The sequence below is a fragment of the Brienomyrus brachyistius genome, unplaced genomic scaffold, assembly GCF_023856365.1.
Source record: "Brienomyrus brachyistius isolate T26 unplaced genomic scaffold, BBRACH_0.4 scaffold47, whole genome shotgun sequence".
NCBI classification, from domain to species: Eukaryota; Metazoa; Chordata; class Actinopteri; order Osteoglossiformes; family Mormyridae; genus Brienomyrus; species Brienomyrus brachyistius.
This window is the reverse complement of record NW_026042322.1, coordinates 2408601-2421289: the sequence shown is the minus strand read 5'-3', so window position 1 is coordinate 2421289 and position 12689 is coordinate 2408601. Positions and strand designations below refer to the sequence as shown.

Genomic DNA, 12689 nt, shown 5'->3' with positions numbered 1-12689 from the left:
CCATTCGGGCAGCGTCTGTGAATTGTTAAACAGACACTGTTTTCCTGGTACTATTTATTTCCTAGAATCTGTGTGGAATGTGTGAAAGCATGATCCCACCGGGGCGTCGACATTCAGCAAAGGGTCTTTATTCCATCCATGCGCCCATTTTCAAAGACTTTATGCCGCTGGTTTCTTGTTACCTGAAGCATATCGTAGTTGGCATGAGGCAGGGCACCTGTCCTCAGCAGAGTGCTGTAATGCGAACACCACACGTAATTCATGTTCTAAGGTATATGGTGGACAATATAATTCTATCTGTCCAGCGCAGTAACGTTCAACGAGCCATGGAGACATTCATGATAAGACCCTGAACAAACATCCATACAAAGGGTATACATCAAAGGGCAGACAGGAGGTGTTATGCAGCAAATCAGCCGCGGGGAGGTTTGCAAATAAGAAGTTGCGTAAAACTTGCATAATACTTGCGTATAAGACATTGCGTAAAGACAATGTAAATTATGAGGGAGTGTCCGATCAGGTCAAAGAAGATCAATGTCTTATACGCAAGGATAAGAATCACTTGGATTGGGGTGGATACAGGGAAAGCGGGATGCAATATCCCATCTCTGATTTTCTGCAATCTTTTATGTTCCCTTATCACATCAAAAGAAAAAAATAACAATGCATTACACAGTATTTCACACACACACAAACATCATAGCATTACGTCCACAAACAGCGGTTGGACAGTACTGCGTGTATGACTGATTTAATAAAACACAAGTAAGACACAAGTGCTAATAAACGGTATAAAACTACAGCTTTCATTTCGTTTAACGAAGTGTGCGGCCGTCTTGAATTCTGAAGTCCCTGTTGCAGAGGTTCCTCTAACTGTTTTCCGACTTCAGGGGGGCGTTTCAGTTGAAAATTCCAACTTGTAAGTCATAAATTCCAACTTCCAATTTCAAATGGAACACAGCATTAGCCCTGAACCCTCACAGACTTGACTGGTGTCACTTGGTAAGTGATTGAGTACAAGAGGCTGCAAGGGTTGAGAATGGTATGAATAGAAATGGGACAGCACGTTGCAACGTATCACGTTACCTTGGCAACACCAAAACATGTTCTTTATTATTGTGAATTTGGGACTTTATGCATTAAGATTAGGACTTTCTTCACAACCAAGACGCTTAAGTGACCAGTTGCCTCATTTGAACGTGTTGCAGGCATTTTCCTTACAGAGTGGGCGAGAGGTAATTGTCAAATAATCAAATTACTCTTTTTTTTGTCAAAATAGCATAATTACACAAAAATGGTTTGTTTACCATTTATGCTTCCGCGCTTATATCACAGTACCATGAATTGTGGGTAATTCCCTCAGGCAAAGGTCACAGAAATTATGGTGACTTATGGTGAGTGTGCATAAATGGCTCAAAACGTCTATGAGAGATCTCTCGTGCAGTTCACGACCTGACAGCAGGACAGCCCTAAGCCCTCAAGGACTTAGCGGGATTGCGTCTCGAAGTTTGAGAGTGCGTGGGCATGGGCGATGGGTTTGGGCTATGGTGATAGTCTGCAACGATGGTTCCTGCAGTTTCCATATCAGCTTCATAACTGGGTGATGGGGAAATAGCTACCATCTACATTCCATTGTGTGAAGCAGTGCATGGTGGTGGTCCATGCTGAAAAGCGCTTGGCGGAGGGCAGTGAGATGAGTGCTGGGTAGTGTTATGTGAAGGATCCATTACCCATTCTGTGGTTATGCTTGGGCGAAAGTGATTGGTGGCATTTATGTTGACTGGGTAAACGCCACTCCTTCTAAACCCAGTTTGAGCGGTCTGTGCCACTGCTGCCTTATCCCATGCCCTGGTGAAAACGGCAAAAAAGTCCATCCTTTGGAGCTTCTTTCTTCCAGTCTGCCTGGTCAAGTTTTGGCCTTCCAGGTTCCAATTATGCTTTAGACTTTTGAAGAGGGACCATTCTGCTGGCCGTAGAGCGCGTGCGGCGTGAGATGGAAAGCATACCACATGCACATTGGAGTTCATCATTAGCATGAGGAAGTCCAGATTGAAAACACGGCTGCTGTGTCCATCGAGCAGCAGCACATGTGGTCGGAGGTCATCCTTTGGGAGCATGGCAACAAACTGTCTGCCCCACTCCAAGAACAGCTCAGGGTTTATCCAACCGTTCTCTGAGATTCTCACCATACAGTTGTCTGGAGACCCTAACAGCCACTCTGCCCTGAGTCGTTTCCCCTTAAAGATTATTAACAAGGGACCATACTGTCCTGCAGCATTTAGGCTGGCCAGCACAGTCGTTGTCTCGCCCCTCAGACTTGCCGTTAAATGGTAACAGGGGGCACCAAGATCTACATCCACCTTAGACAAGGTAAAGTGATCCTGCAGTCGAGTTTCATCGCAGTTCCAGATGTGTGACGGCACGTCCTGAATCTCCAGGTCACGCAACAGTTCCTCATAGTTTCCAAACCACTGCTGAACCGCGGTGGAGGTGAAACACGCAGAACGAGCTTCAGGCTTCCTCATGCTGAGGCTTGGGTTCCTTGCCATGAAGCCTTCAAACCAGTAATGTCCAGCCTTTCCCTTGCCTTCGGAGAAACCCCGGATGCCATTTGCTGCCGCATATTGAAAAGCCAGCTTCTGTACATCTGGCTTTCTCATTGGAAACCCCCTTTTTGATAAGGTTTTGATTAAGTTTGCCAGCATCTCTTCTTGCTCCTTTGCGAGTACAGGGTTTCTCCCCATTGAGTGCCCATGGCCCCGAACCTTGCCCTTCACTCTGCGCTGGAGTGTAGATTTTGGCACATTCCAGGCCCGTGCCAAGAGTCTGAGGTTCGGCATCTGCCCTTCCTGCTCCAGTTGCTTGTACTCACTGATTGCTGCTGCCATCAGTTCCTCACTCCACGTGTTCAGCCGGCGCTGTCCCGTCCGCTTTCCAACTTTCTTTGCCGTCCCTCTCTGCTTTGGTGCCATTGTGTTCTAAAATTAATTTAAAGAAGCTGATAGCTATTCTTTCCTGTGTCAAAAAATATCTGTGACATTTATTGGTTTGTAACTATGAATTATGCAACACGTGAGAAACGTGGAAAAATAAATATAATCGATTGTTTTTATATATTATTATATATTACATTATTACATATGCTTCTTGTATATATGTAGGAGTTGAGGCCTCTATAATGTAAAATACGTACTTTTTCTCTTTTTGGTAGACCTACAAAACTGTCCTACTTTCTCTAACTATTCTGGCAAAGTGGGGCAGATAAAAAATGTGTTTAAAATAAATAAATATAATTTTGCTTATTTAAATTATTGTACTAGTATACCATAGACACAATTACATAATTAAGTACAATTTATTATGACAGATTTAATTATAACCTTAGTATCAATACGAGCTACAGAGCGTGACCTTACCGTATGATTTACGAGCGATGTACCTGTGACTTCAGTCCAATAAAATCTTGTTTTTCTGATCATGTGCTTTCTATACCCGCTCTCAGTAACAATGATTCTGATTGGCTCTACTTTAGCCGGGAAAAGCTTAACTGTCCTACGTTATTTGAACTCACTACGAGTTGTTTTTTCAGAGATGGGCTGTTGGAGTTTAAAGGGGGAGAGACGCTTCAGACTTATCTGGCCCATTTTCACTGCTGGCCCAGTTTATCTGACATCACCCCGCTGTCTTCTAAACCCCAGAGAGTCTCCTAATTCAGGTCAGATAACGTAGAGCAGCCGGTCCAGGTTCGTCTGGTCACGTGACGAGACCCTATTTACGCCCAACTGAGGCGGAGTCCGTCGGAAGTATCGGCGTCTCACAAACCATCCTAAAAAAGAGGTAAACAGCAACAGATGTTTAAACCAGATCATTCATATTTATATAGGCTACTTATTTACAATGCCCAAAACACGTGAAACGTATTAAGTCACATGCCACCTTTTAAAGAAACGCCCGTTCAGTGAATAAACTTATCGCGTTTATTATAACATTATATTACAATGCATTATAATTATAATCAGAGCCAGTGTGTAATATAGCGACTATGCATTTGCAATAATATGTATAATGCTTCGGATGTGTATACGCTATACCCTTCTAGTAGTTTAATTTATGCATGATGCGCTCAAAAGACAAGGCGATAGAAAGGCATTAAATAAAGCAGGTTGATTTTGCATCTTTCAATCGTGATAGCGACACTTTACCGATATCGAACATCTCACACCCATTCGTTATTTGTGTTTTTACCAAAACAAACTGCACATGTTAAATGCATGACAGGTAGGAATTTCTAACAGTTTCTCCCCGAATAATGTGTTTGAGATTATTCCATATAGAATCTTGCAGGTACTCGTTCATGTATTTATTCCCTTTTCTTATTAATTTTACATGCCTAGTATTCAGTCCAAAACAGATGAATAACTAGATTGTACTTACCTAGTCCAGCAGCGGAGCCTTTAATTGGAAACGCATGGTTTTATCGTCACTAACACGTTTGCCTCCAGTTTCCCGCATATCTTATCTCGTTAACTGTTTTGTATTCATATGCAATAAAACTGTAGAATTAAAACATTAATTTTTTAATACTGAACGTGCATTCATTAAATTTCCCACGCGAATTTTCCACATATGTATCAGCTGTGATGTGATGATTTTCCTTGGTACTGTTGCTCTGTATCTTGTGTGATATTATTGGTTACTAGACTCCAGGATTTTGAATATTACGCAAGAGCTCCTACTTGTTAAAGGCAATAAGGACACCTACGGGGTTTTATGACAGAAACATCAGTCGTCCGAAAAGTTAATGTGTTGTGTTAAAATGTAGGTCGTCGCCGTTTGCTTTGCAGGCGTATTTTTAGGGGCTGTCGCGAAGATCAGGTCTGTGATTGGCTAAACTAAAATGTCTTAATTGGAAAAATGCATACTGCAGACATATAATTTTGCTTTGGGGTTGAGTGAATGATGTGGGATAATATTAAACATATATTTAATCGAAATATAAACTTCCACTGCTAAGATAAAAGCTAATTTAACTGCACTCTAACCAGGATGGGTGATTTTTCTCATAAGCTACTCCCACAGGAACCCAATAGGAGCCATTTGTGGCTGTGTATGATTCTGTGTGTGCCCTGCGATGGCCTGCCATCCTGCCAGGGGGTTCCCTGGACTGCCTGCAAGAGGTAGCGGGATGCAATAACTGCATTCTCCATTGTCTGTTTATGGGGTCAGTGTGTGGCCTTGAGGGCTAAACCTCTGTACCTGTGATCAGAATGTTATTGGTTTGAGCCCAGACCTCGGCATAATCATCACCTCATAATCATATGCCCTCCATGGGTGCTGCTACGGATGGCTGCCCTTCGCTACCAAGCTCGCTCTCACCTACTGTGTGTCATGGAGAGCGGCATGGAAAACGTGATAAGAGAATTTCTCCATGGGGATCAATAAAGTATTATACCTCTAAGAGGCATATGTGCAGTTATTGTTATTAGTATATTGTGTTATTGACCAGCATGATGTCATAGTACTCAGCTGAGCAACTGAGTCTGCTTCATAAACCAAATGTTTTTCTTCACTCCCAAAGGTTTGCATTAGAAACCCATTGGGTGGAAATACACTCAGAAGAAGTGAGCACCCTATGAAAAGGCAATATAGAAGATGACCTCACTTTTTGCACCCTTCTTATGTTTGTCTGCCTGCTGCATGCAGTGAGATTTCCATAGCGATGGAAGAATGATTATTACATAAAGCCATGTTTCCAATTCCAGCCTGCTGCACTTAAATAATGACAAAGAACACAGGCTTTATAAGGTCCCTCAGCTCTGTCCTGAAAAACAGGACGAATGTCCCGCCGCCGGTTTCTGATAAACTATGTAAACTATATCCCCCCAGAGTCTTTCATGGGAAATAGGAATGTCAGGAATTAAGCATCTTTCTTCATGGGTTTTTTTTGGGGGGGGTGAAAAGGATCCAGCCACCTACCCCTAAAAACAAAAAATATCAGAACAACAAAAAAAAATCTTTTTTTTTTTTTTTTTTAAGTCAGCATTTTAGGTGAAATGAATGAATCCACCCTTTGTACGATGCGCTGATGCTTAATTATAACTCCTAACAAGGTCAGGCTGCATACCTATCAAGGAAGTGGGATTGTAGTCAGTTTCAGGTCATAGCAGGTGCTGTAATACCATTAAATGTGAAATTTAATTACCCCAGTGAACAACGCACCATGTGTAACTAAGCCCAGGCTCAGCACTGATGTTAAAAACTTTGAAATATGTAATGATGCGGAAGCAATAACTACAAAGATCTTCTTTTTCCTACAGTTTGTATACTAAACTAATCCAGTTTCTGGAACCTTAATGTCTGTCTATCTAATTAAAAGGAATTAAAGGAATAATTATGACATTGAATTCAAATGGACATTTTTGAATATAGAGCTTTTTATAATAATCATAATAATAATCAGGTATGCAATCAGGTTATTATGAATTTGTGTAAAAAGTGTGATTTTATTCGCATGCACAGCTTTTGTTGTGTAGTTAACATTTTACATTTCATGTTTTGAATTTTCTTTCTGACACTCTAGTAACATTAATTTATGTTAATATCTTTCCACTGAAATGTATGGGTTTTGGACGCAGGTATTAATTTAGCTAACCATACTAGAAATATATGCTGGACAATTTGAATTTGAATTGACAGGCTGTAGGCCTGAATGCTATGGAAAGTCATCCGGTTCGTATTATACATTACCCATGAGAAGTATTGATTGGAATAGTCATGAAATGAATTGATATCCACGCAATATTTTGTACACTGATCTATACAATTCATAGTTCCACAGACACCATAGGAAATTTTACAAAGCTCCAATTCCTTAAACATCAAAAAATGTTTATTGGGTTAAAATATGAATTTGCGTTTGGCATATTAAAATGATTTAAAAAATCAAATAGTCCAGAAATTAATTCCAAACATCTTGCGATGGTAATAAAAAGAAAAATAATAAAATCTCAGCTCATAGCATGACGCTGTGAGCTGCAACGTTTAAGTTGAAATATCACCCACCTTCCGTGTGGATTTCTCACTAAAATGTATTAGTGCTTCAAGTATTTGAAATGTATTTAAGGTCCATTTCAAAATCGCATGTAATGTCCTGGCATATGGATGGATGGATGCCTCTGATTTTTAGTGCTGCTGTGAGAAACAGGGCTACGACGCCATCCAGATGGTGAACGAGATGAACACTGTAGGAAGCGTTGTGTACGCTGAAACGGATCTGAGATACAGCATCACACAGATCCCTAACAGGGCACTGGCGAATGCCGTCTTTTTGCTGCAGACAATCTTCCGCACCTTTTTGCAAAACTGTAAAGACAGAAGAAGATCATTTTAGCAACTAGTATAGACTTCTCATAATTTTTGTTGTTTCCACCAACAGATGGTGCTGTGTACCAAATAAATAGCGCCAACTAACAAGTGACGTGATGGACAAGATAGATGTTTAGATTTTAATGTCTAAACCTCCTGTGTTGCACAGGGTCCCGGAGAAAACATGAATACACAGAAAATTAGTCTGATTTTTAAATAAATTTGAAAATGTGTGCATTGCATATACAGGAATGCTACTGCAGGATCTACTCAGTATACCATTATTGAACCATATTGGATACTGGACTCTTCCTTCAGGTCACGGAGGCATGGAGGTAGTCTGATGTATCTGGCCATGAAAAATGGCCTAATTTTTCCTGGCTACTATACAATCATGCAGACTAAAAATGCCACCTAGTCACCACTCCCCCCCCCCCCCCCCCCCCCCCCCCCGAGATGGTTGCCCTTAGCAGCAGTCATTGATTATAGTCCGCACACAAAGAGGTGAAACTTCTAAACATTCTATAATGTCCCTTAATTTTGTCTCCCCCCCCCCCTTCAGGGCTGCCAGAGCCTACCCCAGGCCACATAGTTCATGGGGCTGGGATGGACCTCGCACAGGATGCCAGTCTGTCACGTGGCGCATTCACACATTCATACAGAGCGGTGCAACCTAGAGGCATCAGTTAAACTAACCATACGTCTCCAGACTCCATGAAGATACCTGCCTGATGCAAGTAGGAGACCTTCACACGGAACACATTATGTATTTGAACCCTCGGTCCTGGAGGTGGGGGGCAACTGTGCAAGCCACTATATTTTCTGTATATGTGCTACTTAAATCCTTTATATCAGATCTCTATTAACATATTTTAAAAAGTGTAAAAAGACTGAATGAAATTATTTTTAAACTCTTACAATATAGAGCAGAGGATAAAAGTTGCTAAATTGCCCGTAGGTGTGTATGTGTGAGTGAATGGTGTGTGAGTGTGCCCTGCGATGGGCTGACCCCCCATCCTGGGTTGTTCCCTGCCTCGTGCCCATTGCTTCCGGGATAGGCTCCGGACCCCCCGCGACCCAATAGAATAAGCGGTTTTGAAAATGGATGGATGGATGGATGGATAAAAGTAGCCCATGTATGGCTTAATAATAGTAGTAAATTAGTAATAAATTAAGATTTTTCCAGTCTGTGCGCTGACTATTAACTGAACTGTTTGCTCTGATAGTGGTTCTTTTGCCAAGGATTTAAATCCAAGTATTTAAAGGACAACAATGGACAATGGAGGGATTTGTGGAAGTACCAGAACGAAGATTTTAATTTTCCATCGTAAACAAAGTAGCTATAGCCTAAAACTACATTTCATCTTTTGTTTCATATAATTAAAATTTTTCATTTTCATTCTTCAGTCGCAGCAATTTCTAGACAGTTAAACCCCAAATCCCTATGTCACACATTCTACTCAGCATGTGCTTTTTCTCTTAATGAGTACCATCAAAGACACCTTTAAAAATTCCAGAACATTCCCAGCTGTCACACCACAGGTCTGCACACATCTCAGACAAACGACGAGGTGTGTCGTTTCAACGCGATCACTCATACCTGGTAAGTCTGAAAGCTGACTGCGATTCCATATCTGCAGTACATGACGTAATGTTCACAGTTGTACCAGAGAAGGCTGTAGGAAATGGTACCCAACAGCTTCTCAGCCCTCCTGGCCACCTCATCGCCGCTGAATGGGCGCCGGCCGCACAGCTTGTCCGTGTGGTTGACCAGGATCTCGGCCCCGTAGGCGAAGTCCTTCACAGAATCCACTCTGACGCTGGCCACCTTGGCAATAACCCCTAAGACCAGCCTGTTGTTGGTCACCATCCTCTTAATGGCCTCCTTGTTGCTAGAAAGTACTGGCAAAATGTCAGGTATCAGGTGAGCAACTTTGTTGTCCCCCAAATATATGCCGAAATGTGTGAAGAGAGTGCGGGGAACTTCCAGCAGGTCCCCCCTCTTGTACACCGAGATGTCATATTTGGGCTCCTTGTCTTCTTCAACTTTGCTCGCAATAAAAAACAGACTCAGGAGCTCAAAAGGGGACATTGTGCCTAATGTGGGAAACTGTTTCACACCTGCCTGTTTTATTCCACGAGCGGTGGGCGGGGCCAGGAGATTATAGGGTTACATACTTTGCAACAAGAGTCTTCTTACAATCACATGTTTATAGAGAACTCTTGGATTCCTCAAAGACTAATTCCAGGCTTTGTTCTCTGCTTAATGCGTGTCGACTTGCCAATAAACCGGTTTAAAAGTCTGAATGAAAACAGCAAGGATTTCTCATGTGGTAAATTGCCCCCTTGGTTAATACTACAGTGAGTAGAGCATTCAGTTTACTCAATGTGCCAGAATGAGATGCAGCTATTTTCAGAAGGTGCTCCAGTACGCAGTAAATTGAGTAAAAATGCGATTAAATGAACACTTGTACAGTTACAGAGGCAGTTTAAGCCAATATACCATCTTACTGCCAGGTTCAAAACCCAAGAAGAATTGATGTGGTGTTTTCATGAGCAGTCCAGAACAACTGTCCTCAATTTGTTTGAATGATGCATGGTGTCAGCTGTCTGTTAGTGTAGTAAGTACAGTAGCTATTTGAAGGGTCGCTGATGCTGGAGCCTTGGCAAGGTTTAAGAATCATATGTTCTTTTTGTTACCTAGAAAACAAGCAGACCGGAGAAACCTATTCTGAAACACGGTAAGTGACAGATATAATTAATGGTGACTAACTTTGATTTAAATAAAATCAGGTGTAAGTGAACTGTTTATACAATCAAGTAAAATAATCACAATGTAAAAGCTGTGAATACTGAAAAAGTTAATTGAAGCTTATTTTCTAATATTAAAATAAATATGAAGTGAAACAAAAAGAAATGTGAAATTGTTCATACATACCAATTATGTAGTATGTTTTGTATAGAAATTATGCAAATTTTGGAAATGGTTTGACACCCTCAGTTTTAGCCTTAGTTTCACCATTACAGTTGGAATAATCTCTAGTTTATGCCACATTCTTTATTCGGAAGACAATGTTTTTGCCAAAGGATTATTGTTAGATTAGTGTCCCATTTTCCCAAAATAGATTTAAAGATTGAATGAAATCTCCTACATGTGGATTTCACAAGCGAAGAAATTAGCCAATATAAGTATATGCTTGCATAAACCTTTTACTGTAAGACATGACGACCAACACTTTTTTTCTTAATTTCTTTATTAATATGTAAAATTACCTGGTTTGAGTGTATTAAAATGTAAGCATATAAATGTGTTACATATTTAAACAAAAACAGATACTGTACATAAACCAACAAGATATGCAAGTATTTACTCCTTCAAGGCTACTAACAGGTAAAGTGGACTTACACAGTAAGTTAAAACAAACCGCGGAGATCTATATCCATCACTGAAGCGGGCGTCTCCTAAGCCATTCATAGCGTATAAGTTAAACACATATGGCTCCCGTTTGAGCGGGACACTCCGAGTGTTTGGACTCCACACATCAGCCAGCCATCCAGAGGACGAAGGGAACGAGGATGCTGGGCAGAGTCGTGGAAGGAGCCAGTCCCAGGCACGCAATGGACATCATCCCCAGCAGGGCGGCGAGCAGGACGCTCCTCTGGTCGCGGACAATCGATTTCAGGGCCTCGCAGAACTGCAGGGTGCAGAAGCGACATTTCCAATACCAGCCTTTTCCCGCTAAGCATTAAAATACAATGAAATTATGCAGAAAAACAACACCCCCCCCCCCCCCAACACACATCCATCCCTTTTAAGGATGCGGATAACAATTAAGTCACTATTTGTTTCAATATTGTTGGTTGATGCATGCGTGATTATGCGATCTAGGGCATAAATTCTTAATTTTAATTTATTTGACCAATTCACAAGTGCAGTATAGCTTCTATACGTCTTTCATAAGTTATTTGCGCTGAAGGCTGAAAACTACATATTTGTGTGTGGCTTATTATTCCAGTCGTCATCTATATTTTGTTCGTATATAGACTAATAGTAGATTATTGTATGACAGACTGTGCCGTTACCTTATCCGTTTGTAGGCTGATAGGAGAGCTGTATCTGCAAAACGTGACAAAATGTTCACAGTTATTCCAAAGCAGACTGTACGGTATGACTCCGATCAGTTTTTCAGCTCTCCTCGCAACCTCTTCGTTTGGTAAAGGCGGCCTCTTCATTGTATTATCCATATCATTGACTAAGATGTTTGATCCGTAAGCAAAATCTTCAACCGTGTCAACGCGAATGGTGGCATTCTTGGAAATTACACCCCAGAGCAACCTCTTGTTCGTGACAACCTTTTTAATCTGGCATTTGTCACTCGTAAACGCGGGCAGGATGTCAGGCATGAGATGCGCCACTTTGTTGTCACCCAAGTAAATTCCGAAGTGAATGAACAGTGTCCGAGGCACCTCCAGCAGATCGCCCCTCTGGAGGGAGAGTGTCTGGCAGTTATTTGTGCGGGCTTCTTCCTTTTGCGTAATGAACTTAAAAATGTTCAGATTTGAGAGTACCAAAACCTTACCAATAATTAACGTCAGCGAGTCAAACATTTTGCTATGTTTCCAAGTAAGTGCGGTTACTTCATTCAAGGCTTTTATCCGCTGGAATATAAGGAGGGTCGGGATTACATCATGCGTCTCCCAGAGATACGATTGGTTTACAAGAATCTGTATTTTCAAAGAAAGTGTAGCTGTGAGGTTGTTAATAATGACGTTTATGTGTACAAACCCCGTAGCGTGGGAATTAGAGATGAATTTTAACTGAAAAAAATTACATTGACACATTTCAGCTAATATACTAGTGATATTGGTCGATGGCATTTCAAATTGTTTCATGAGATTTGGATGCATTTAGTAGGGCTACAAACACAAGTTTAATTGTACACATGTTCGTAGCCTCTTTGAAAATTCCATATTTACGGTGATACTATCATGTCATGCTATCATATTCAACTGCATTTTTTTATCCAGGCCCTCATTTATATGGTGAACGGGTTAACAATGCAGTCTAAAAGCTTTGTTAAATAATTAGCCTAATTAATACATTTTTTAATTTGATGTATTTATCAAAACTTCGTGACTGATTTTATTTTCAGCATCCACAAATTAATTAATAGATTGCCCTCGTAGAAGCCCTTTGTAAAACAAGACATTACATTTAGGATAATGGCAAAACTTATAGGTAGGGATTCTCCAATCTTATTGTCAGCCCATAATGCACGTTTCTTAATTTTTACTGGTGCATGTAACGCGAGAATGAGTAGCAT

The 12689-nt window shown here is 41.0% G+C and overlaps 3 protein-coding genes across 3 annotated transcripts; all 3 read right to left on the bottom strand.

Moving 5' to 3' along the window:
- Positions 1-136: 136 nt before the first annotated feature.
- Positions 137-4616, bottom strand: si:rp71-1d10.8 (uncharacterized). Its single transcript, XM_048999831.1, has 3 exons — positions 4435-4616; positions 3417-3826; positions 137-2978 (listed from the first exon to the last, which is right to left on the bottom strand). Exons 2-3 carry the CDS (start codon positions 3477-3479, stop codon positions 1623-1625), a joined length of 1419 nt encoding a protein of 472 aa, XP_048855788.1. The 5' UTR covers positions 3480-3826; positions 4435-4616; the 3' UTR covers positions 137-1622.
- Positions 4617-6818: 2202 nt separating this feature from the next.
- Positions 6819-9457, bottom strand: si:dkey-30k22.5 (lecithin retinol acyltransferase family protein). The gene is made up of 2 exons (XM_048999835.1): positions 8966-9457; positions 6819-7362 (listed from the first exon to the last, which is right to left on the bottom strand). Exons 1-2 carry the CDS (start codon positions 9455-9457, stop codon positions 7207-7209), a joined length of 648 nt encoding a protein of 215 aa, XP_048855792.1. The 3' UTR covers positions 6819-7206.
- Positions 9458-10607: 1150 nt separating this feature from the next.
- lrata (lecithin retinol acyltransferase a) lies at positions 10608-12689 on the bottom strand. The gene is made up of 2 exons (XM_048999834.1): positions 11449-12689; positions 10608-11060 (listed from the first exon to the last, which is right to left on the bottom strand). The coding sequence occupies exons 1-2, from the start codon at positions 12271-12273 to the stop codon at positions 10908-10910; spliced, it is 978 nt and encodes a 325-aa protein (XP_048855791.1). The 5' UTR covers positions 12274-12689; the 3' UTR covers positions 10608-10907.